Here is a 23,668-nt window from a genome sequence, read left to right as displayed (position 1 = left end):
GTCTCCTCTCTCTCTGCCTTCCCCTTGCTCATGCTCTCTCTCTCACTCTCTCAAAAACAAATAAACTTAAAAAAAATATATATATATATAAATTAAATGTCATACCCACAAACTTGTGACGTATTGCAACCATTTTATTAATATGAAGCACTGAGATACATCCTTTAACAGGAGTATTGATTCACTACCATGATTGTGTATCGATACTCTGATGCAGTATCATACTTGCTTCAGTCAAATTATGTGTGAATTGCTTTCACTTCCACATGTATAAAACATATATATTTCATTGTTTGAAAGAACAGCACACAGCCATGCACCTCCTCTTTCTGGTTTAAATGCATGTAAATACACTGATGTACACTGGATTTTTCATGGCTCAAAGACTTCATAATACATGAACAACTTTTCAGTACACTATTTCTGCTCCATCTTTTTTTTTTCTTTAACTGAAGGGGTGGGGGAAGCAATACTGTGGTACAAAAGACCTTTTTACAAGGTCTCTTCTGGAAAAATGTTTGAGAATAGTTTTAGTCCTATAATGACTGTAATCAAGATCATCCTACAAGGACATGAAGGTAGATTCACTCTCCTGGAGAGTTTCTGATCTTATTAAGAATAGCACGACAGGGGGAAAATAGTATAAACACATTCTGGCAGAAGACTCTCCTAGAGAGATATTTTGAACATATTTCAATCCTAGAATGACTGTAATGAAAATGACATGACAGTTGAAATCATTTTGCTGAAGTTCGTGTCTAAAGACACAGTGTATTTAAATGCTGTTGTAATTTTTTATGTTTTGTGAAAATATGAGGCCATGGAAGCAGAAAAAGGTAGCACTAGAACAAAGAATAAGGAAACACTTTTAAAGAATAAACACTTAACACATAAAAATTTTAAATGGTATCTAATAAATTTTCATGTCAAATATTTTAACTAAAGATACAAATTTTAAATGGCAACTAATAAATCTTCATGTCAGATCATTTAACAAAATCCACAAATAGATTATAAAAATTGAACAATCATAAATGTCTTATATATAAAGTTTTAAGGGAAAGTTTAAATTTCTATATTATTCTGTTTAATCAGATATTTGAGGAATTTTAAGTACTGCTGAGGAGCAGTTTTTACAATTCTAAAATAATTCAGCTATGAAAATAATATCACAATTAAGGTTTGGCACAGTAGCATTCCAGCAATCCTCAGTCATCCACAAATGTTAACCGTCCAGGCCCTTCATTCTTCATCCATCTCCTGTATCGCTTCCATCTAGGGTCATTTGCCAATTTTTTCTTTAGTTCTTCCTCTTGTTCTTGTTTATAAACCTGTAAGTATAAATAACCCTAAATGACTTTACTATCCAAAGGGAAACATGTGTCATTACTTTTACAGCATATTAATATTTTTCAAATATAACTCCAGGTAAAAGTTTCCTGTGAATGTACACAGTCTTCTGAAGACCATGCATCTAAAAATACTAAGCAATTAAGCACCTTAACATTCAGGGTTAAATTAAAAAAATTTGTACAACAACTTAGTAATTTTTGTCACTGATTTCTGTAACCTGAGAATACATTCGTTTCCTTACTGAAATCATACATCAGCTGAGTTTAAAGGGTGTAAACATTTCCTCTCCACAATTAATATCCAATATTAGAGAATCACACTATTACTTTAATACAATACTCTGAAAATTTAACTGATGACTTTCAGTTTTTGTTAATGCTAACGAAGGGAAAAAATGACCTTTTATATACACTTGTCTCCAAATTGAACTTACATCTACTTTTATCTTTGAAGAGAAGTTTTGGTTTTTCAAAATATTTTACTAAGGTTCCCAAAGAGGGCTAAATAAACCACAAAGGTATAGAACAAAGAAGATCTTCATGGATGTCAGCTGAAGCTAAATGGACAAGTTTTCATAACCAGTTTCATCAAATTGTAGAAAGAAATGATTTTACTACCAAATTTTAGGAGGTAATGACTAAGATCACCTCATATAATTAACATATGATAATTCAGCCCAGGATAGTACTCCATGGAAAATATAGTTTTGTAAACTGGGCTGCTTACCCTACTTAAAAGAGAAAACTTTTCAAATAATTCAGGAACAAAACAGTATGTTACCTTCCGTTTTTATGTTATTTACAAGCAGGCTAACTACATCTACTTGCGAAAACATTCTGGCAATTCATAGTAAGTTAAATATAATTCAGACTGGAACCCTGCCTTCAGTAAAATCTATTTAGGACACCACCTATAAAAAGGAATGTTGGGGTGCCTGGGTGGTTCAGTCAGTTGAGCATCTGACTTTGGTTCAGGTCATCATCTCATGGTTCCTGAGTTCAAGCCCCAGTCTCATGGTTCATGAGTTCGAGCCCTGCATCGGGCTCTCTGCTGTCAGCGCAAAGCCTGCTTCGGATCCTCTGTCTCCCTCTCTCCCTGCCCCTCCTCCACTCACGTGTGTGTAAGCATATGTTCTCTCTCAAATAAATAAATAAACTTAAAAAAAAAAAAGGGAATATTTATGAAACTAAAAAAAAACAAACACACTTCAGATTTCTTAAGAAGGTCTCACTGTATTATTTTTTTGTTTTGTTTTAAGTAAACTCTATCCAATGTGGGACTCAAACTCACAACCCTGAGATCAAGAGTCACATTGGGGCACCGGGGTGGCTCAGTCAGTTAAGCTTCAGACTTCACCCAGGTCATGATCTCGTGGTTCGTGGGTTCTAGCTCCATGTCGGGCTCTGTGCTGACAGCTCAGAGGCTGGAGCCTGCTTCGGATTCTGTGTCTCCCTCTCTCTGTGCCCTCCCCCACTTGTGCTCTGTCTCTCAAAAATAAACATTTAAAAAAAATAGGAAGAAAAAGAGTCACATGCTCCACTGTGGTGCCTGGATGGCTCAGTCAGTTAAGTGTCTGACTTTGGCTCAGGTCACAATCTCAAGTACATGTTCTACCAACTGAGCCAGCCAGGCACCCCATCACTGTACTTTATTCTTATATTTAATAACATCAGTCAATTAATTTTACCCCAAACCTAATATAATATCATTATGATGAGATTACTAGTTCCTCTAGGACTTTAGCTAAGCAGCTGCTCACTTCAAGGTAACTAGTATAGATGACAATTATGTAGCATTTATTAAACTGCCCAAAATTTAGAGACATTTTTTTAAATAAAAGTTAACTTTTCATAATATGTTATTTATTATGCAGAAGATTCTGTGCTCATTTATTTTGAAATGAAGTTATTTCAACAAAATTTCCATCTCTTATTCCTTCTCTGTTTTGTTTTTTTTTAATCTCTGGCTAAGTTTACATGACTGAAAGAAAATTTGGGGAAGAACAAATTTCAATTAGAGCAATTAACAGAAAGTTGTTGTGACACCCTTGCAAACATAAATATTATCCCACTGCAGTTTAACACAACAAATTAGACCCTTCTTAAGATTTTCAGCATGAGTCAATTAAACTATTTGAAGTTCATCTTTTAAGACAAATTACAGGTTAAAAACCCATTGTCCCACTACCAAATATAGTCACACTTCCAATAAAAATTGAATCTTTATTATTTAAATCTTGGATTTCAGAAATTGGAGTGCATTTCTGTGATCCGTTCTCATACACCAAATTTTAACTTCAAAAGTAAGATAACACTAAAATCCCAGCAGAGTAATTACTCACCTCATAATTCTCTTTTATCCAGAGCTCCCGTTTAAGAAAAGTTTCTTTCTGATGATCTTCTAGACTATCAAACTGAGACTTTGACATCTTCATGGATTTACGTATGATATACAGTCTTTCTTCTTCCCCATATTCTTTGCCTTTGATGTTAAAGTTATAGATCCACCGGCAATACCAGACTATATATGAGCACAGGTGAAAAGGTGCTAAGAGAATCTGAAACAGGAGAAGATCACATATCTGTGGTTTCTGATAGCCTCCCTTTATATCTATTTTACTTTTTATAATGTTTTTTATGATGCTCTCCTCCTTGTCACGAATTTCCTCTTTGGACTTTTTGTTTCTGCCCTTCTCTTTGGCTTTTCCAAGCAACCCCTGCTGCTTGGCAATCTCCATGGCTTGGATACGGTATTTGGGCACTGTGGCTAGGTAGCTGATTGCCTTGTCGTAGCTGTTCCACCAGCTGAAAAACTGGAATATTTAACAAAGAAAAATGGGTCATTTTTACTACCAAAATGCATCTTGGTGAACACCTCCCCCCTCCCAAAAGCCATTCTGATTAAAAATAGGGATCTCAAGGGGCGCCTGCCTGGCTGGCTTAGTCTGTAGAGCATGCAACTCTTGATCTCAGGGTCATGAGCTTGGCATAGAGCTTAACTTAATTAAAAAAAAAATCGGGACCACAATCATGTTTCTCTGTAAGTAAAAGATAAAATTGAATAATACCCCCATGTACATGGGATCTCAGGCTAGATAAATCAAGTAAGCCCTGAGCTGGGCCAAAACAGCCATTAATTCAGACAGGAGATAACCAAGATCAGAAGATAAATCCATGGAATCACACCATACCTTTCATTTCACATCTTTACGAAATGACTTTCCCTAGATCACTATTAAACAATCTCTCTCGGGGCGCCTGGGTGGCGCAGTCGGTTAAGCATCCGACATCAGCCAGGTCACGATCTCGCGGTCCGTGAGTTCGAGCCCTGCGTCAGGCTCTGGGCTGATGGCTCGGAGCCTGGAGCCTGTTTCCGATTCTGTGTCTCCCTCTCTCTCTGCCCCTCCCCCGTTCATGCTCTGTCTCTCTCTGTCCCAAAAATAAATTTAAAAAAAAAAAAAAAATCTCTCTCTCTCTCTCTTTTTAAGACTGTGAGACTGTGATCTACATTCTGGAGGACGAGTTAACTGGCAAAACTAGCCAGTGATGAACTTGTTTAAAAAAGAGATCACAGGATATAGACTCAGGCAACTATATTCATTCCCATCTCTTTCCTAAACCATCTAGATATATCACAGCAATACTCATTATATTCTGAAGTAAAAGATTCAAATATGTTTGAACTCGTATTTGACTGGAAAACATCTGGGACACCTGGGTAGTTCAGTTGGTTGAGCATCTGACTTCGGCTCAGGTCATGATCTCTCTCTCTTTCTCTCAAAACTAAATAAACATTTGGGGCGCTTGGGTGCCGCAGTCGGTTGAGCGTCCGACTTCAGCCAGGTCACGATCTCGCGGTCCGTGAGTTCGAGCCCCGCATCGGGCTCTGGGCTGATGGCTCGGAGCCTGGAGCCTGTTTCCGATTCTGTGTCTCCCTCTCTCTCTGCCCCTCCCCCGTTCATGCTCTGTCTCTCTCTGCCCCAAAAATAAATGGAAAACGTTGGAAAAAAAAAAATTTTTTTTTTAAACTAAATCAACATTAAACACACACACACACACACACACACACACACACACACACACACACGGACTGTGACTGTAAAACATCTAACTTATTTCATAAATATATACAAAGCGTTTTGTTAATTGTCAGAAGAAGCCCTACTGCTCACTATTCCACACATTTCATTTGCTGTTTTACTGAATGAATATTGCAGTTACACCAATAATATCTTGAAATATTATAGTAGCAATCTATTAGGACTAAGGAAAAGAAATGTTACTAGGATATCACATTATCTAAAACACAAAGGTAAAATTATCCCTGCTTTCCCCTTTGAAGGGAAAATACTTCTGCAAAAGCAGATACATTTAAAATACACGTTAGTTTTCAACAGGATTTCTATTTGTCATATAAAGTGACTCTCACTTCTGGGAATTAAGCTGGAGCAGCAGTTTTCAGACTAGCAAATTGCTTCATTCTAATCATTTGACATGTTCTTTTCCTCTAGAGAACATAACAGGTGTGGTTAGTTTAAGAATAGTAGGAAAAACTCACTTCAAGCTGAAGTTAAATTTTTGTGACATTTAGAAGAACATGAAAAGTTACTACAGCTCTTTTAATCTGTTTCAGTAGTTTTCAGCCTAAGCAAGAGTGCCCTTAGCAGGCAGTGGAAATGTGTGGGACATTTTTGGTTGTTATAGTAATGGCAAGCACTTCTGGCATTTTGTGGATAGCCAACAAGACTTATTAGTTCATATTAAGAAGTTCAGGTTTGGGGGGCACCTGGGTGGTTCAGCTGGTTAAGTGTCCGACTCTGGATTTTAACCCAGGTCACGATCTCACAGTTCCTGGGTTCGAGCCCCATGTTGGGCTCTCTGCTGACAGTGTGGAGCCTGCTTGCGATTCTCTGTCTCCCGCTCTCTCAAAAATAAATAAATATTTTTTAAAAAATAAAGAAAAAGTTCAGGCTTTCCCTAAATTTAATGAGAAATCATTGAAAAGTCCTACAGAAATAATGATATGATCAGGTTAACATTCACTCTGGCTGTTGGGGGGGGGAATACTCTAAATGGAACAATGAGAAAAAGATCTACTGTTGAGTTTTTTATAGTTAAATTATGACATTCATCATTAATTTCTTGGATTTCCCATTTACAATAATTCCAATGTTATCGATTGGTTGAACAAATGAATATTTTTCTAGTCTAAAAAAATTAGTCTCAACTGCAAGTAAAATTTTATAAGAATTTATAAGTATAAATTTTATAAGAAGGTACTTCTAGGGGATGCTGGATGGCTTAGTCAGTTGACTGTTTGAATTTGGCTCAGGTCACGATCTTGCAGTTCATGAGTTTGAGCCCCGTGGCCGGCTCTGTGCTGACAGCTCAGAGCCTGGAGCCTGCTTTGGATTCTGTGTCTCCCTCTCTCTCTGCTATCCACTGCTTACACACACACACTCTCTCTCTCACAAATAAACATTAAAAAAAAATTTTTTTTTTAAAAAGGTACTTCTAATTCAGTTTTAATGCCCAGTACTAGGCAATGTGCACTCAAGCACACACACGAAGACATACCCTCCATTAATACCAACCTGAAACACTGAAATAGCACATACACTGACCAAAATCACAACTCTAACATCCACTTTGGGGGCTAAGCGCCTGCTGTAGTAATGATAGTAATGGCTATAGTACTCTTCTGGGTGATCCAGCATGTAGTCATAATCTTTTCGTGTTTCTTCATCCTGTAAAATAACAAGATACTCAATTTCATAGGACATTTCATTAAATGGACTTAGTTTATAATCTGTTAAGTCAAACAGAATTTTATAATCATGTAAGATTAATCTGAATAAAAGAACTGAAACTATCAAAATAAAAAAATTTCCCACCACTCTTCAGAGGCACACATAAATTTGTTTCTAGAACTTTAATATTAGGTATAAAGCATAAAAAAAGTAATCTCTCCAAATTCGTAAGTGTTGTTAGTCCTCCTGAAAAAATAAAAACATTTTAATAGCAATTAACCATGATGTTTTAGGCAGCGTTATGATGCTAATAAGGATGTTGTCACGTTCTTTTAACTTCAGAACATGTTGATACCTACTTTCAATAATTATTTATAGGAACAAATGTTTATCTCTATTATAGATATTCACCATCATTTTCCAGCCTTGTGTAGAAAGTTTTCTGTTGAAAGTAATGATTAAGACAACAAAAAGCAGACAAAGCCAGTCTGTGCCTTATAAAACTGAATTATGCTCATCTCCAAGAAACACTGATACAGTATAATGGTAAAAAGTTTAACTTTGTGACTTCAAGTGGAATCTTTAGCCTCTCTGAGCCTCACTCTTCCTCATCTGTAAAACACAGATAATATCTACCCTTCTAATTTTACAGGGTTATTTCAACATCAAGTGATACAACATTATAAAAAAAAATGTTACAAATACAGAGTATTTTACTATTATATTGTCACAGCCCAGTTCATAAATAAGGTAACATATAGATCTTTCTTAATTACACAAACACGTTGAAAAAAAAAAATCACAGCATTCTGAAATGCTGCTCTGAATGTTCACAAATAAAACATTTCTTAAAACCTCTAATTTTAATCAATTCCAAATAGAGATAAATGCCAATCTCTTACTGAGCTACATAGGTTGAAGAACTCTACACGGGGTTATAATTTGCTTCTTTATCACACAGGAAACCTATTTTGTCTTTCTTTTTTTTTTAAAGTAAACTCAGGGTGCCTGGGTGGCTCAGTCAATTAAGCATCCGACTTCAGGTCATGATTTCATGGTTGGTGGGTTTGAGCCCCACGTCAGGCTCTGTGCTGACAGCTCAGAGCCTGGAGCCTGCTTCGATTTCTGTGTCTCCCTCTCTCTCTGCCCCTCCCCCTCTCATGCTCTGTCTCTCTCTCTCAAAAATAAACATTAAAAAAAAAAAAAAAATTAAACTCTTCCCCCAATGTGGGGCTCAAACCCATGACCAGAGATCAAAAGTCGCTTGCTCTACCAACTGAGCTAGCCAAGCACCCCCTATTTTGTCTTATGTCCAAAGAGTGTTAAAGAGTAAAACCACAACAAATTCTTTACTCTCTGTAAGGGAGGGAGTACAACAGAAACCATTATGAAAATTAAAAATCTTATTTAACCTAGAGGCTGTCTTTCTAGCATGAATTATGTAATATTCATAAAATTGTAAATTCTTAACTAAAGGCATTTCAAAATCTACACCCAGTGCTCTACTACCACAGATGAAGGCTCTGGGGTCTATTCAGGACCTCCTGACTCTTCCAACGTATAGTTTCTGAGATTTGAAATGAGTTTGCTAATGACAATATCTCCTCTGTACCCATTAAAATCATTATATGTTTTCTAATAAGAATTGTGAGTTTGAGCACATTTTCAGTGACAATTCTCTTAAATTCAGTACATTCAAACTATTTTTTACCTCTGACTAGAATTTGAAACCAAATAAACTAGTATCTAGTATAATGAAATTTAAATATATTTAAAGTCTACTCTACAGCACTATTTGGAGGGCCAGTATGAGAACTGTCTGTTATTTAGAGAGGGCTGAGTTCAGGCTGTTTTTATTTTCAAATTCACTCTTTGAATGTTCTTTTCTGTTAAAAAAAAAGATTTTCTTGTGGCAATTGGCACATGCCTCAACTGTCAATCCATTATTCTTTCTATAAGGCATATTTTATAGCTTCTAACCTAAAAAGGGCAAAACTTTATAGGTCATACAGATAGCTCTGAAGACTAAAACCCACATATCTTGATGTATCTCATTTTGAGTACTTTAAGGCATCTTTTAAGAATTTTTCCATTCTCCCTCTAGTTTTTGCTTTTTGGACTAATTTTATAGAAATGTTCTGCTTTTGGCCTGAAATCTTTGACTTTTCATTCAGCCTCCCAATCTTGGTAGATGCCTTTTGAAATGTGTTTCTTCAAACACAATTCTTCTTGCTCCAACTCGATTACATGTAGTAGTTTTGAAACTAACTGCCACACTGATCAGATTCCTAAAGAACTCCAGCCAGCATCATTATCTACACAGAGCCCTTTGCCCAGCCTGACTGTACACCTCCTGGTTAAAGTATACAGCACTGTCTTTGAGTGTGACTGAAATCTGCTATGTGAATGTCATGGGTCCAACAGTTATCCTCTCGTCTTTGTTCTCTTAGTGAAGGTCACAATCCATAGAATGCAGGTATCCCTATTCAAACATTTCACCCAGATCTTCTACCACGGTCACCATCTTCTCACTGGTCCCTAAATTTGTGACTTACTTCATTGAGTCCTGAGCTCTTCTAATAGGATGGTCAACTAATGTTCCAGCAACCAGCCACTCCAAAATCTGAACCTTGTGTCTGGCCTCTCTGCTGCAACCAGAGCCTGTGAAGTCTATTCAGAGCCCTCTAATGAGGCCTCAAATTAATTCCTGCAAAAGGTTTCAGGATCAAGTCTGACTTCACAGGATGGTTTTCTTTTCTTTGGGGTCACTATAAATTTATGACCCCGTTTTTGTCACGATTAAAGACAAGAAAGGTTTGCCACCTCCTTGTTATAGGATTTAATCAGCCAGAATCTTTACTCTTGGGTTTATAGCTTTCTCTCCAGATTGAAGAAAATTATCTTAGGCTGAGGTATGCATAATACACCTTGGAAGGTATTCAAGGTTGGCACAAATTGGAGAGTTAGTTTTCAACAGTCTAAGTCAAAATTCTACTCTCTAGTAGCCTACAAAGTTTAGAATCAACCTAGTAAGAATACTAGGTTACCAACGATACCAGGAATACTAGCAAAAAAGGATACCAGGAATACTAGCAAAAAAGGATACCAGGAATACTAGCAAGGATACCTGGAATACTAGCAAAAAAGAAAAGACAAGAGGCTGAGACCCAATTGAAAGCTACAGGTACATACATATTTTAAAACCATTATATTTATTTTTTCTCCCACCCATCCTGGAACTCAGTCCTCAATCTCCAGTGATTCCCTGTGGCTAGTAAGTTAAAATTTCTTGACATGCAACAAGGCCTCCATAACTAGTGCGCTCTTACCTAGCAACATCTCATCACTTGCCCCTCTTTTGCCCATAGCAAACATCAGATAGTAATTTCTGAAATTTGGTGTGTTCTTCCAGTACAGCATGCCCTTTCATACCTATGTCTTCGAACATATAATTCTTTCTACCTCAAATGCCCATCCCTTTCTTCCAACCTCATGAGCTCCTATTAATCCTTTAGGACACTCTTATTACATATGTGACCTATTTATTATAGCACTTATCACATTGTAATCATTCGTTTTTTCTTTTGCTTGAGTGAGAACTTCTGGAAGATAGGTAGGGTGACACATTAATCTCTGTATATCCAAGACCTACCATAGTGCCTGGCATTCAGTAAGTGTCATTTAAAAAATGAGTAAAATTTTGTAAAGGCTCTCCCTCACTATACACAGGTCTTCATCTCACCAGGAAGGCCGGTGATTATTTCACAAAAACTTGGGCTTAGCAGAAATGACTGCTTGATTTCATAGCTTATGAAAATATGCTACTGTAGCTAAAACAGCTTAAACCTTAAAACAGTTTAATGTCTTACCTTTCAATAAGGTAGTATTTTTTCTTTCAGCAATTTTGTGGATCTTAAGGTCCCAGGGTCAGGAGATTCCAACTTCTTTCCAAAACCAAAACCTTTATACTTGTTTCTTCCTCCTCTCTGTCCTGAGCCTTGACCAGCAGGGCAATAAGCTCCTTGTTTCTAATCTCTACAGGAAAAAATGGTGCTTCTGCTGGTGTCCACTCCACTCCCAATCCTCTTGGGCATATGCAGGAGGACTGGAACAGAACCACCAATATCTAGATCAAAAGTGAACAAGAGGAAACCCACAAGCAAAGAAAGCACTGAATCCTTCCTTCTCTTATGAAAATGATCATTCCCCCCCACCTCCCCAGAGGCAAAAATATATTATGTTCTTGCCCTTGAAGAAATAATGAATTGTTTGGTCTCAATATACATAAATTGCAATAATTTGTATTGCAGCCACTTATACATTAAAATTTTTCTGTTACACAGATAGTAGAAACCATTTTAGGTTGGATGTTAAAGGCCAGGAATCAATAGTATATTTAAAAAAACGTAGTAATATTTTTGTTCATTCTTAAAAATATATATTAATCCCATTTGAAAAGAAATACACACACACAAATGATCCTTTTAGAAAAATAACATCTGTTCCTACATTTTTATCCAGGCCATTACATCCTACTACAGAGGAAGGAAATTTACTGCTGTCAGTTTCATTTCTCTCCCTGCTTCCTGACCCCAGTCACTATGCCACTGTCTTCCCACGTCTTCTCTTCTTTCCACATGTGACCTCAACAACTTCCACAATTTGCAGTATCACCTACATACTAGTGATACTCGGATTTGCTTTTCCTGTGTCCTCCTATTTTCAAATGTCTCCTAAGCATTTCCTAAATATAACATAACTATCTCAAAACAAACATGCAAATCTGTCCCTCCGTGTCAGTTAATAGTATAGTATCACCATCTACTTGGTAACCTGAGCTTTTAAAAACCTTGGTTATTTTCAAATCAGGGGCATAATTACACGGGGCATTAAGCCTGTGCAAAATTCAAAGGAGGATAAAAAGACAAATAAGATAACGTCCTGGTCTCAAGAACTCTTCCATTTAGAACAATCTAGCAAGAAAAATGCAATTTGATGTGCTAAGGAAGAAAAGACTAACTCTGCCTGAGACTACTGGTAACAGAAACCACAGCAGAGAAGAAATAAGTACTGGATCTTGAAAAGCAAGTACAGTGTAAAATCTGTTCCAGGCACAGGTAACATCAAGTGTTGAAGTACAGAAGCATCAATGAATTTAATGGATTCAGTGAAGGTTGCACAGTAGGGAAATTTAGGAAGAAAGTGTAGTAAATGTGCCCAGGAAGACAGATTTGGATAAGAACCATGGAGAGAACCTTGTATGCCATGCTGAAGTGCTAGAGTAGTATTGTCTGTGCTATTCAAAAACAAAATGTTTTAAAGCATGAGAACAATACCACTAAGTAGAAGTGTTTATTTTTGAAAGCTAACTCTGACAATATCGTGCTTAATGGAATGAGGGTGCCTGGCTGGCTCAGTCCGCTAAGCATCAGACTCTTGATTTCAGCTCAGGTCGTGATCTCATGGTTCAAGAGTTCGAGCCCCATATGGGGCTCCACGCTGATGGTGCAGAGCCTGCTTGGGATTTTTTCCCTCTCTCTCTGCCCCTCTCCTACTCATGTACTCTTGCTCTCTCTCTCTCTCTCTCTCTCTCTCTCTCTCTCTCTCTCTCAAAATAAATAAGCTTAAAAAAAAAAAAAGAACAGGATATCAAGTTTAGAGAAGATGCTAGAGAAAATAGTGGAAGATTCTGAAAAAGGAAGAAAAAAATTACTGGAATCTTTTCAATTCTTGGAGCCTCCTGGGATTATCTATTCCTGAAGGAGGGTTGCACCTTTATAGGGACAGAAGTAACATGTAGAAAACTGGAAGTAATGCAGATAATTCTTCTTCACAGAAAGATAAATTGTGTCCAATGGAATACAACTGACTATTGCCTTGTCATACTGGCCAGTTTTACAGGCACTTTAGTGTTCCCTGTTCGTGAATGTGTGGCAATTTTTCTCTTTTGAACTGATTTTAATATCTTAGTGGTTCCTTCATTAATTAATTAAATAAAATCTGACAATGTTCATTTTGTGTTTATATGAGTCATAATTACATCCTCTTTTAAAATGTATGCTTTAGGGGCGCCTGGGTGGCACAGTCGGTTAAGCGTCTGACTTCAGCCAGGTCACGATCTCGCAGTCCGTGAGTTCGAGCCCCACGTCAGGCTCTGGGCTGATGGCTCAGAGCCTGGAGCCTGTTTCCGATTCTGTGTCTCCCTCTCTCTCTGCCCCTCCCCCGTTCATGCTCTGTCTCTCTCTGTCCAAAAAAAAAAAAAAAAAAAAAAAGTTGAAAAAAATTAAAAAAATAAAATAAAATAAAATGTATGCTTTAACAAACATAACAAGATTGACTTCTCAAATGTTTAATTTTGGGTAACTATGCTACAAAATGAGACACAACTGAAAATATGAACCTAGAGAACACAGATTTTAGAGTTGTCACAGATGTAGTTGAGTTTCACCAGGAAGAGATTAGAAAGCAAAAATAAAAAAAGAGTACCCAAAGGATAGAACTCTAAGGAAAAGCAATGTTTAAGGTGTTGGCAGAAGAAAAGGTTATAAAGACTGAAAAGAAATGACTAGAAAGACAGGTGAAAGGGGAGAGAATAACACTGAGGGTGTTTAGGGAGAACAGCTTAAAGAACTATATGATCAGCAACATCAAATGCCACAGATCACACCAGGAGGGAGAAAGGAAGAGCAGCTCTCAGATCTGACACCTAGAGCACCACTGTTCACCTGAAGAACAATTCCAGTATGTGTGCTGATACACGTCAGTCTACAGCAGCTGGAAGGAAAAGGAGGTGAGGAAGTAAAGATAGCCAACAGTGAAAAAAGAAGAAAGATGTGACAGTAGCTTTGAAAGAAGCAAAATTAAGTGAAAGGAATGTGAAATGAACCAACTAAGAGATTTTCAAGTTACCAAAGAAGAATGACAAAATTCCAGAAAATGGTGGAAATGAATTCAGTCAAAAACCTCTCCGTCTTCCCTAACCCATTCTCAATATTGTTCTCAGAATTTTCTTCCTGAGAGAAACATCAGGTTGTGTTATTTCTCCTCTTTAAAACCTCTGGTAACTATTCGATACATAAAGTTCGAATTCCTGAACACAGATTAAAAGGTTGTTCATTATCTGATCCCAAACTATGTTCCAGTCTCCTGAAACATCTCCTTACCATATGCCTGACAGGCTTCTAACCTAAAAGTAGTGGATCCTCTAAAATCTGTGAAAAATGCTATAAGGGTCTCTGTGCTGTGAATATCTCAAAATGTTCTTTTTACCCATGATAAATCTGCACAGGCTAAATTAAAATCTCAAGTGCTCAGTTTCTGGCCAGAATTCTATCAACTCAGTCGTTTTTGTGTTAATCAAAAGCTCTGATTGGGTGTTGATAACATCATGTGTCAGGTAGTCACAGAACTAAAATTAAATACATCTGGTATACAATCAGTCTTTGCCATAAGTAGGGAATAACAGTTGAAATTAAGGGATCAGTAAAAAATAAACACTTATGGACTCACAGCAGAAATAGTGTGTGTGGTGCATAAGGTACCACACCCTTCTTCTGGGCCCATGGGAGAAATCACTATCGAACATGTCCTCCTTCCTTCTCACTAAACCCAGACAAGATCTCAAAACCTTTACAAGTGTTTCAGGGAGTCATAACCAATCAGAGTTGACATGTAAAATGAAAACTATCTGCCATCAAGCTTAATTAAGTTGGCTGTTTATCAGCATCACAACTGTATTCAAAATTTACATGTTTTTTATTATTTTTATGAATACCCAATTATTATGAATGATTGATTAATCTGGATAGATGCTAGGAAAGAAAAACAATAATTCTAAGAAATGCAGTTAATTGTTCCTCAAAACAAAGAGTACTTCAGAGAAATATAATAAAAGTGATCATTGGTGGAGAAAATACTATTATAATACCTTACCAAACTAGATCTCATTCCTGGAATGAGTCTTACATACTCATGACTGCATGTTGTTGTTGATCAGGTTTTCCCTCTACCAAAAATATCCCTTCACTGTCAACTGTTGGTGACTGCTCTAGATCCAGATCAAAGAGTACATTCTTCTCCAATCCCCAAAGAAGAAATAATTGTGTCCTCTCAGTGCTGCAATATAACCTACACATTTTATTATATAACTTAAATAAATAATAACCACACAATAAGTACCTGTCTCCTTGTTATGTTAAAAGATTAAAGGCAAGAACTGTGCCTTCTTCATTGTTATTGTCTCCTCCCTCAGCGCCTCCCTCAGTACCAGTTACAGAAAGGACTGAATAAGAGAATAAACTAAGGAAGAATAAACAGTCACATAAAAGGGTAGGGTGTTCAGAATCCCCCCCCCCCTTATGCCCAATTCTTCATAAGTGCTAAAGCTCTGCTACACCAACTAGACTGATAGAAAACTAAAGTGTTCTTGTGACTTCCCTGCCAAGACAAGGCTAAAGTAGTAAAAGGCTCTCACTACAGATCTCCTACCTTATCAGATAACATTCATGCCAAGATCTTTTGGCAATACTGCCAAGATCTTTTCTGTTCTTTTGTGATTTTGCAAAATGGTGTCAAATTCTATTTTCCCATTTTCTAAGTGCATTCTTTCCACCTGTTCCCTCATCTGCTTACTTCTATGCCTTCCGTATTCCATCTACTTCATCCAATTGTTATCTATATTCAAAAAGGGTTAATGTTTTCACTCAAAAAAACAGAATTTATCCTTAAAAATAGATGTGCATTTTCTCTCATGCAGGAACTTTTCATTCATAGCCATCCAATCTACTTTATCTATACCACTCTTTAAAACTACAGTTAATTTAGGGTAAAATACCAAAGTAGGCTTCACATAACAAGGTCACAATGTCAGAAATCCACTTTCAATTTCCATTCAATCTGAATCTATCTCCAAATATGAGTTTTCATTTAACAAACATTCATTATCTGATGTGCCAGACACTGAGCTAGGTTCCATGGATATACATACAAAAAGGCAAGGAGATGGTTTAGTGAAGAAAGGAGGGCTACTCCATATTTACAGTGCAGTGTGATAAGTGCTATATCCACATAAAAAGATTCAATGTTGACACAGCAAGTGAGAGTCCATTTACTTAACTTCCAAAGTCCACAAATTCCCTGAATCCCAGTAGTCAAATACACTACTATTTCATTGTCTTAACTTTGCTTATATGATGAAGCAAATATAACACAGTGTGTAAAATCATAATGGTTTGACGTCCTGCTGCGAACTGCATTTTTAAGTTATTTGAAAATCTGAACTAAGCATGACTTGATGAAAGCATCTGACCAGTGCCTTCGCCTTCCACAATTACCCATCCTTCTTTTTCTGGTTTTCCTCAGTATCTCTGTGCACAGGTAGAATCCGTGTTGCTAAAATAACAATGACCACGTGTGATATCTCCTGTCTTTCCAACTGTATTTAAATCCCGTTAGTGTACTTATTTTTTTAACAACCGCCATCTTAAAAAGCCTCTCTCTCTCAAAGAGGTATTTATTTGACCAAGACAACTTCAGGCATAAATCCACAAGAATTCACAAATATAAGTTCCCATTTTGGTGATGTATTTTATTATCAACATTCAGAGATCCTTGGTTATTAGAAGTTTTGATGGAAAACCACTATAAGCTTATAATGAAGATATAATGTAGCTTCTTATATCACATATAATAAAAATATTAAGAGACTTCAACAGACTAATAATAAGAGAAATCAAAAGGTTATCAAAAAATTATGGGGGAAGAAAAAAGACTCCTAGCTCCAATGAATTTATAAGTAATCATTTCAGATTTCAAGAAAGGAAAAATTTCTTTTAGATACACTGTTTCAAGATGGAATCTACCTGTGCATTTTACAAAGCAAATATAAAATCAACTTCTTCCATATGCCAGGAATAACTGCACATGCCTATGAAGGAGGACACAGTCTTCCCAAGTCCCTTCCTCTTTCTGGCTGGCTTTGTACATAGTACACCTCTCACAGGGTTTACTGTTATTCTTTATGGAGAAAGATACAGCGCATACCAAAACTAGCAAACAGAAAAGAAGTGGTCCCAGGTAGGCATCTGCTACCTCCATGAGATGATATGTGGAATTCTAGATAGGCTTCTGCATCTCCTTATTCCAGAGCCACTGGAACCTACCAACTCCTCCCACTATTCTATCTGATCTGCTCTTAGCAAAGGCCATGTGAACCTCTTATCCCTCACAAGCCCTGATTCCAGCCTGCAGATATAACTCAAGTAGTAGTTACATCCCCATTGCCTCAAAGGGATAATTTGAAGGCTGAGGCTGTCCAAATTGGATGACCCCAGTTCACTAGATCTTTGCATTACCCAGAAATGAATTCTCTGGCCGCTTACTCACAGTTTTTCATTATGACAGAAATAAAACCTGACCACCCTGTTTGTTTTTAATAACTTCCACATACAGCAAATCAAAGTCCTTTTCTTTATTCCAGGAGAGGGAATCTGCAATGAAGTTTGAAAAAGAAAAGTTTCTGGAAGTGTTCCACTTAGAAGTCCATCTCTATAACTGTAAAACTGTTTTCATAGAGCTGAGCTAGGTCTGATTTTCAGGGTCCAAACCATCCCTAGACATCCCTTTCCTCTGACAGTAACTCTGAATGGGGCTGGGGAAACTACTGCACATTCTCTCACTCCCTCCTCCATCAGCACAACTCCAATTGTTTCCTGTTTGGAGACATTTGTAGTACTGCAAACCTCTTGTTGGAATCAAGATTAAAAGTGTTACTTTTGGGGTGCCTGGGTCACTCAGTCAGTTAAGCGTCCAACTCTTGATTTCGGCTCAGGTCACAATCTCATGGTTCATGAGTTCCAGCCCCATGTCAGGTTCCACACTGACAGTGCGGGAGCCTGCTTGGGATTCTCTCTCTCCCTCTTTCTCTCCACCTCTCCCCAACTTGCTCTTTCTCTCTAAATAAATAAATAAACTTGAAAAAAATTAAGTGTTACTTTCTCCAGACATACCAGTTTTTTTTTCTTAATTTTTTTTTCAACGTTTTTTATTTATTTTGGGGACAGAGAGAGACAGAGCATGAACGGGGGAGGGGCAGAGAGAGAGGGAGACACAGAATCAGAAACAGGCTCCAGGCTCCGAGCCATCAGCCCAGAGCCTGACGCGGGGCTCGAACTCACGGACCGCGAGATAGTGACCTGGCTGAAGTCGGACGCTTAACCAACTGTGCCACCCAGGCGCCCCATAGACATACCAGTTTTTAACTGCCAAAAAGTGCACAAATTATTTCATTGAGCTTTCATTAGCTAACCAATCAACCCTAAACTTTAGGGGTAAAACCTTTTAGAGGCAATCAATGCAGATCTGCCAAATCAGCCTCCAAATATGTGTCTTCAAGAAAATGGCAAGAATAGTTAAGAATCTTGGGGTTCCTCCCAGCAAGAATTTATCTACCATCTCTCATTCTTGGTTCTCGTTTACTAACATGCTCACCACTCTCATGCCAAACCATCTCCAACCCCAGCAGAAGGCAACAGTTGCCAGTGTTTCTGCTGCCCTCTCTTCTGGAAGTTCTCCATCCCTCCAGTGCTTCCTTATATGCCACCAGGTCCTTCTGCCTGTTTGTCTGGACCACTAGATTTCCTCACTGCAGAAAAACACAGATTGGGGCTTTAGATGCTGGGTTGTCCTGGATGGAGAAGTTCTTTCCCATTTTTGGGAAGTCTTTCTTCAATCACTCTATATCCTAAATAATAAGCAACTAAACCCTCTGATATCTGCACTTTCCCCATGCCCCACTCATTTCTTCAGTTAATTGCCAGTAAGAATTACAATCTAAACAATGCTAGTCATAATTTAGCAAACTCTGCACACTCATTAATATGACTCCGTAGTATATAAACTGCTCTGGAAAGCATGAATGAAAAGCCTTTAACTCCTTGTTTCAGTATTTTCAGCTCTGGGAAGCTAATCTATAAAAATAATCCATGGTTAAATTACAGTATACCCAAAGTAGTCATTAAAAGCAGACAACATAGCAACATGGAAAACTTTGACTCCAAAAAAAAAAAAAAAAAAAAGGAGGGGGCGCCTGGGTGACTCAGTCAGTTGATCACTCCACTCTTGATTTCGGCTCAGGTCATGATCGCAGGGTTGCGGGGCAGCTCAGAGCTGAGTGTGTGTGGAGCCTGCTTGAGATTCTTTCTCTCTCTCCCCCTCTACCCCACCCCCACCCACCGCAAACACACTGGTGATCTCCCTCTCAAATTAAAAAAAATATATATATATATATAAATATATATAAAAAAATATATGTATATATACATAGATATATATTTATATATATATTTTTTTTTTAAGGCTGGAAAGAAGTACCTTACAATTGCTGTAAATTGCTGGTACATTTGCATGATGGGGCCCTTGAAGCAGTAACATTTCCATCCAATAGGAGTTATACTTGTGATTCCTTATATGGTTTGATTTTTGCAGTAGGAGAAGAGAACAGGATCAGGCTAAATCTCCCCATCCCCAAAGGACTCCATAAAGCCTTTGTCAAATGACTACACACATATTCACAAACTTTTCCTGTCAAAAATTCTCAGAGTCTTGAATCCCAAGTCATTAAGCACCTATTTACAGGTCCTATACAGTGGATTTCTCACACTTATTCAAACCTCATAATAACCCTCTGAGGAGGAATCACGGCTTTAATTTTGCATATGAAGAAACAGCTACTGTGACATATTGAGTCACTATCCAAGGTCATACTTGGGGTGTAGGAGCCAAGAGTCAAATATCCGGTCTTCTGACTGCTTGTTCATTGTTTTCTTTTTCTAGATCCGTAAACCCATGCTAAATGGCACATTTATTTTTATTTTTTTTAGCATATTTTATTTTATTTTATTTTTTTTATATATATGAAATTTATTGACCAATTGGTTTCCATACAACACCCAGTGCTCATCCCAAAAGGCTAAATGGCACATTTAATACCATGCCCAGAAATCAAGTTTCTGTCATGTCAAATTGGCGCCATCACAGTCATTCAATATTGGAGACCTTTCCTGTGTTCTATCACAGATCCTGGTAATAACAACTACCTTGCTTTACAAGTGTAAGCTACACGTTTTTAAAGCGCTTTCACTAAATCCTTAGATGCCCAAAGCTTTGCAAAACTGTAACAAAAAAGGAGAGGGCTGTCCCCCAAGGCCCGAGGGGGCTCCCATCTTTGTCAATGAGCCGTATGGGTTCTTTCGCGGGGCCACGTAGGAAATCGCGAACATCCTAGATAGGAGTCGTGGCGGTGGCCGCGCCCGGAGCCGGGGTCACCGAGAACCCTGCTCCGCAGGCCAGGAGTCTTCGCAACCCATCTGCTCCCCCAGACCTCACCTTAAGAGTCTCGTAGGCGGTCGCCACCAACAGGAAGGCCTCTTCGGCGCTCTGCGGCGTCAGTCCCGGGCCCTCATCGCCAGGCTCAGGCCGGTAGCGGTCGGGGTGGTAGCGCCGGGCCAGCTGGCGGTAGGCCCGCGCTATCTCCGCCTTGCCTGCCGTGCGGCTCACGCCCAGCACCTCGTAGCAGTCGCGCGTGCCGCAGTAGAGCCCCTCCACCAGGGCCCCCGCGGGCCGCACCAGCAGCAGCACCAGCAGCAGGGGCGGCAGCAGCACCAACCAGCGCCGGCCGGCAGCTCCGGCTCCCCGGCGCGGAGCGAGCGGCGCCGCCATCCCGGCCTCGGCCGCTGCTCCACCACCCCAGCACCTCTGCCGCACACCGCCGTGCGCCGGGCTCCGCCTCCCCGACCTAACTCCACATCAGCAGGCGCCGCCTCCGCGCAGGCGCACTGGGCACTGCTGCGACAAGCGCTTGTTTCGCGACCGTTGCTAGGGGAGAAGGACGCCTAATCCGCCGGGCCGCTTCCGGTATGCAGCTGACCTCTTTCCTAGCCTCAGCTGCTGGAGGATTTGTTGTTAGACTTAAAGGATGTCTCAGTGTCGCACGTAACCAGTGTGCGCAGAGCGCTTTACGTAACGTCCACGGTACCCTTCACACGCGATCTTTTGTACAGCCTTACTTCACCTGCGTCAGTTGGTAGTCTGGCTCTCTTACCGTCTGGTTATCGCCGTGAAGATGTGTGCACAGGGTTTTAAAGCGAGTCCCGAGCCCCAGACGCCTTCCTTTAGTCCCGTGCTGTCTTTCCCAAAGGAAGATGAACTTAGAGATTCTATTCACTCTCTGCCTGCTGGGGACCCTTAAATGGTTTCTAAGCCTCCACACTGGTAACATTTTGGACAAGATAATTATTTGCCAAGTAAAGGGCTGGCCTATGTATTGTAAAATGGTTAGCAGCCCCGACCTCTACACGCTAGTACTACCACCTATCTGAGCGTGACAGTCAAAAATGTCTCCAGATATTGCCAAATGTGTTCTGGGTGTAGAAAAACAATACAGGCGGCTCACTTAAATTTGAATCTCTGACACAACAAATAATTTCTTAGTGTAATTGTATCCCAAATATTTCATGGGACTATACAACAATATGAAGAACTTTGCCTCAAAAAATGTGTTTCTGTCATTCGCTTAGTACATATTTATTGAGTCTCTAATAGGAGCTAGGCACTGTTGGAGGCTCTGGGGACATAGTGGTGAGTAAGGTAGACAAAAGTTCTTGATCTCAGGGAACATATATTCTGGTGGAGGATGACAGACAATAAACAAGAAAATAAGTAAACTTTAAGATATAATAATGTCCTTTAAGAAAATGAAACAAAGAAAAGATACACATATATGTATGATATATAGCATACATACATAGAAGAGAGAGAGAGAGAATTAATGAAACACATAGGAAAGTCACCTAAGCTGAAATTATTAGAGCCAGGGTCAATTGTTAGGGTCAATTCCAGGACATCTAAACTGACTTTGAAGGACAAATAGAGGATGACTTGAGGAATGGGAGTTAGGGAGTTTTGGGATAAGGGAGTTGTGAAGGAAGTACCAAGAAGGGGAAAGAGGCAGGCAAGAAGAGAACATGAAGCTTTTCAAGAAATAAAATATAGTCCATAGGACTGGGATGGGAATGAGGAGTGAAGGGGATGAAACCAGAAGCAGCCAGATTGTGAGGGGACATTTTATTCCATGTCGAAGAAGTTACTTTTTATCCTAAGAGCAATGGAGAGCCAGAGTGGAATTTTAAGTAGTAAAATGACACCTTCAAATTTGCACTTCAGAAAAATTACTCTGCTGAGAAAATAAGTTGGGAGATGTCAGGACGACCATTATGAGACAGTTTTAAGAGTCCAAGTAAGAGATGCTACAGGCCCATTTCAAGGTAGTACACTGAGAATAGAGAAAGCATAGTGAAAAGTTGAGGCACTTTCGTGAAACAAAATGGGCAGTTTAGGATCATTGGTTCTGGAGAAGCTAAGGAGAGGAATAAGTCATGATAATGCTCACATTTCTGGATTGGACAGCCAGGTGCCATCTCTAAAATAAGGAACACAGAAGGAAAGTGGGTTTATGATGTAAGATGATGCATCCATTTGGGACATACTGTGTTTGAAATTCCATCCATGTCCACATCAGAGCATGGCATGTCCATATTTGAAACATTTGATGATTCTCATTGAACCTCACATCCCATGAGGCTCTCAGATATTCAGATTTCCCAGTCCACTTCCTCCATGCAAGCTCTTCTTATAGAAGCTCATTGCTACCTGTTCAGGCTCTCCTTCCCAACTGGAAGAACTTGCTGTTCTACCTTGAGTTAAAGGAAATTTTCTACATTACAAATGTGATAGTGTTACTCTCACTCGACTTTGCCCTCAGATTAGAGTTCAAATACTTTAGCAGGCTCTCAAGATTCTGTGACAATCTAGGGCCTCACGCACTCTGCTTTTGCTCACACTGGTCTGTCTGTGTAAAATATCATCCCTCCCCTGCTGCAGTCCCCTCCAACCCCCTATATCCTGCAGGACTTAGAGATAGTTCTCTTCTATTTGAACTCTCCCCTTGTCGTGTCATAGTCCCACAGCTGATTTGGAGCTTTGTACTCAAGATCAAACTAGCAGAGGGAAAGCTCACTTCAGAGCAGACAGAACTGTGGTGGATATTAATTTAGTGCCTCTGAGTTGCAATCTCACAATTCCTTGCCCTGGGGAACAGGACTCTGCAGACTGCATTTCCCCCATGGCCACCTGACTGTTTAAACTCTACCTACAGAGGGTGCTGGGGCACACTGCAAGGCTGGAAAAGAAAAAGAGCATTGCATTTTTTTTCTCAAACAGATCAATATGCAAAATTCCCTGTTCAGCACCACTTTCTTTGCCACCATGTTGGTGATGGCTCCTACTATGGGTTGATTCATGTCTCCCCCCAAAAGACATGTTCAAGTCCTAACCTCTTGTACCTGTTAATGTGAACTTTTTGTTGGAAATAAAGGCTTTGCAGATGTAATTAGTTAAAATGGAGTCATGTTAGGGGCGCCTGGGTGGCGCAGTCAGTTAAGCGTCCGACTTCAGCCAGGTCAGGATCTCGCGGTCCGTGAGTTCGAGCCCCGCGTCAGGCTCTGGGCTGAT

General features: G+C 39.1%; 1 protein-coding gene across 1 annotated transcript; it reads right to left on the bottom strand.

Moving 5' to 3' along the window:
• Window positions 1-116: 116 nt before the first annotated feature.
• LOC122475049 (dnaJ homolog subfamily C member 25) lies at window positions 117-20,909 on the bottom strand. The gene is made up of 4 exons (XM_043566685.1): window positions 20,486-20,909; window positions 6,947-7,099; window positions 3,695-4,165; window positions 117-1,331 (listed from the first exon to the last, which is right to left on the bottom strand). The coding sequence occupies exons 1-4, from the start codon at window positions 20,816-20,818 to the stop codon at window positions 1,209-1,211; spliced, it is 1,080 nt and encodes a 359-aa protein (XP_043422620.1). The 5' UTR covers window positions 20,819-20,909; the 3' UTR covers window positions 117-1,208.
• Window positions 20,910-23,668: the final 2,759 nt, after the last annotated feature.

The sequence above is a fragment of the Prionailurus bengalensis genome, chromosome D4 (assembly GCF_016509475.1).
Source record: "Prionailurus bengalensis isolate Pbe53 chromosome D4, Fcat_Pben_1.1_paternal_pri, whole genome shotgun sequence".
Classification (NCBI taxonomy): Eukaryota; Metazoa; Chordata; class Mammalia; order Carnivora; family Felidae; genus Prionailurus; species Prionailurus bengalensis.
The sequence above is the reverse complement of the archived record's forward strand: the minus strand, read 5'-3'. Positions and strand labels throughout refer to the sequence as shown.

What these genes read in the sequence shown, in the direction of transcription:
- LOC122475049 (XM_043566685.1), bottom strand. Translation starts at nt 20,818, where the DNA reads ATGGCGGCGCCGCTCGCTCCGCGCCGGGGAGCCGGAGCTGCCGGCCGG. An exon ending in GTGCTATTTCAGTGTTTCAG is followed by an intron (nt 4,166 to 6,946) that starts GTTGGTATTAAT and finishes TAAATATTCCAG; the next exon opens with TTTTTCAGCTGGTGGAACAG. An exon ending in GGATAAAAGAGAATTATGAG is followed by an intron (nt 1,332 to 3,694) that starts GTGAGTAATTAC and finishes TTATACTTACAG; the next exon opens with GTTTATAAACAAGAACAAGA.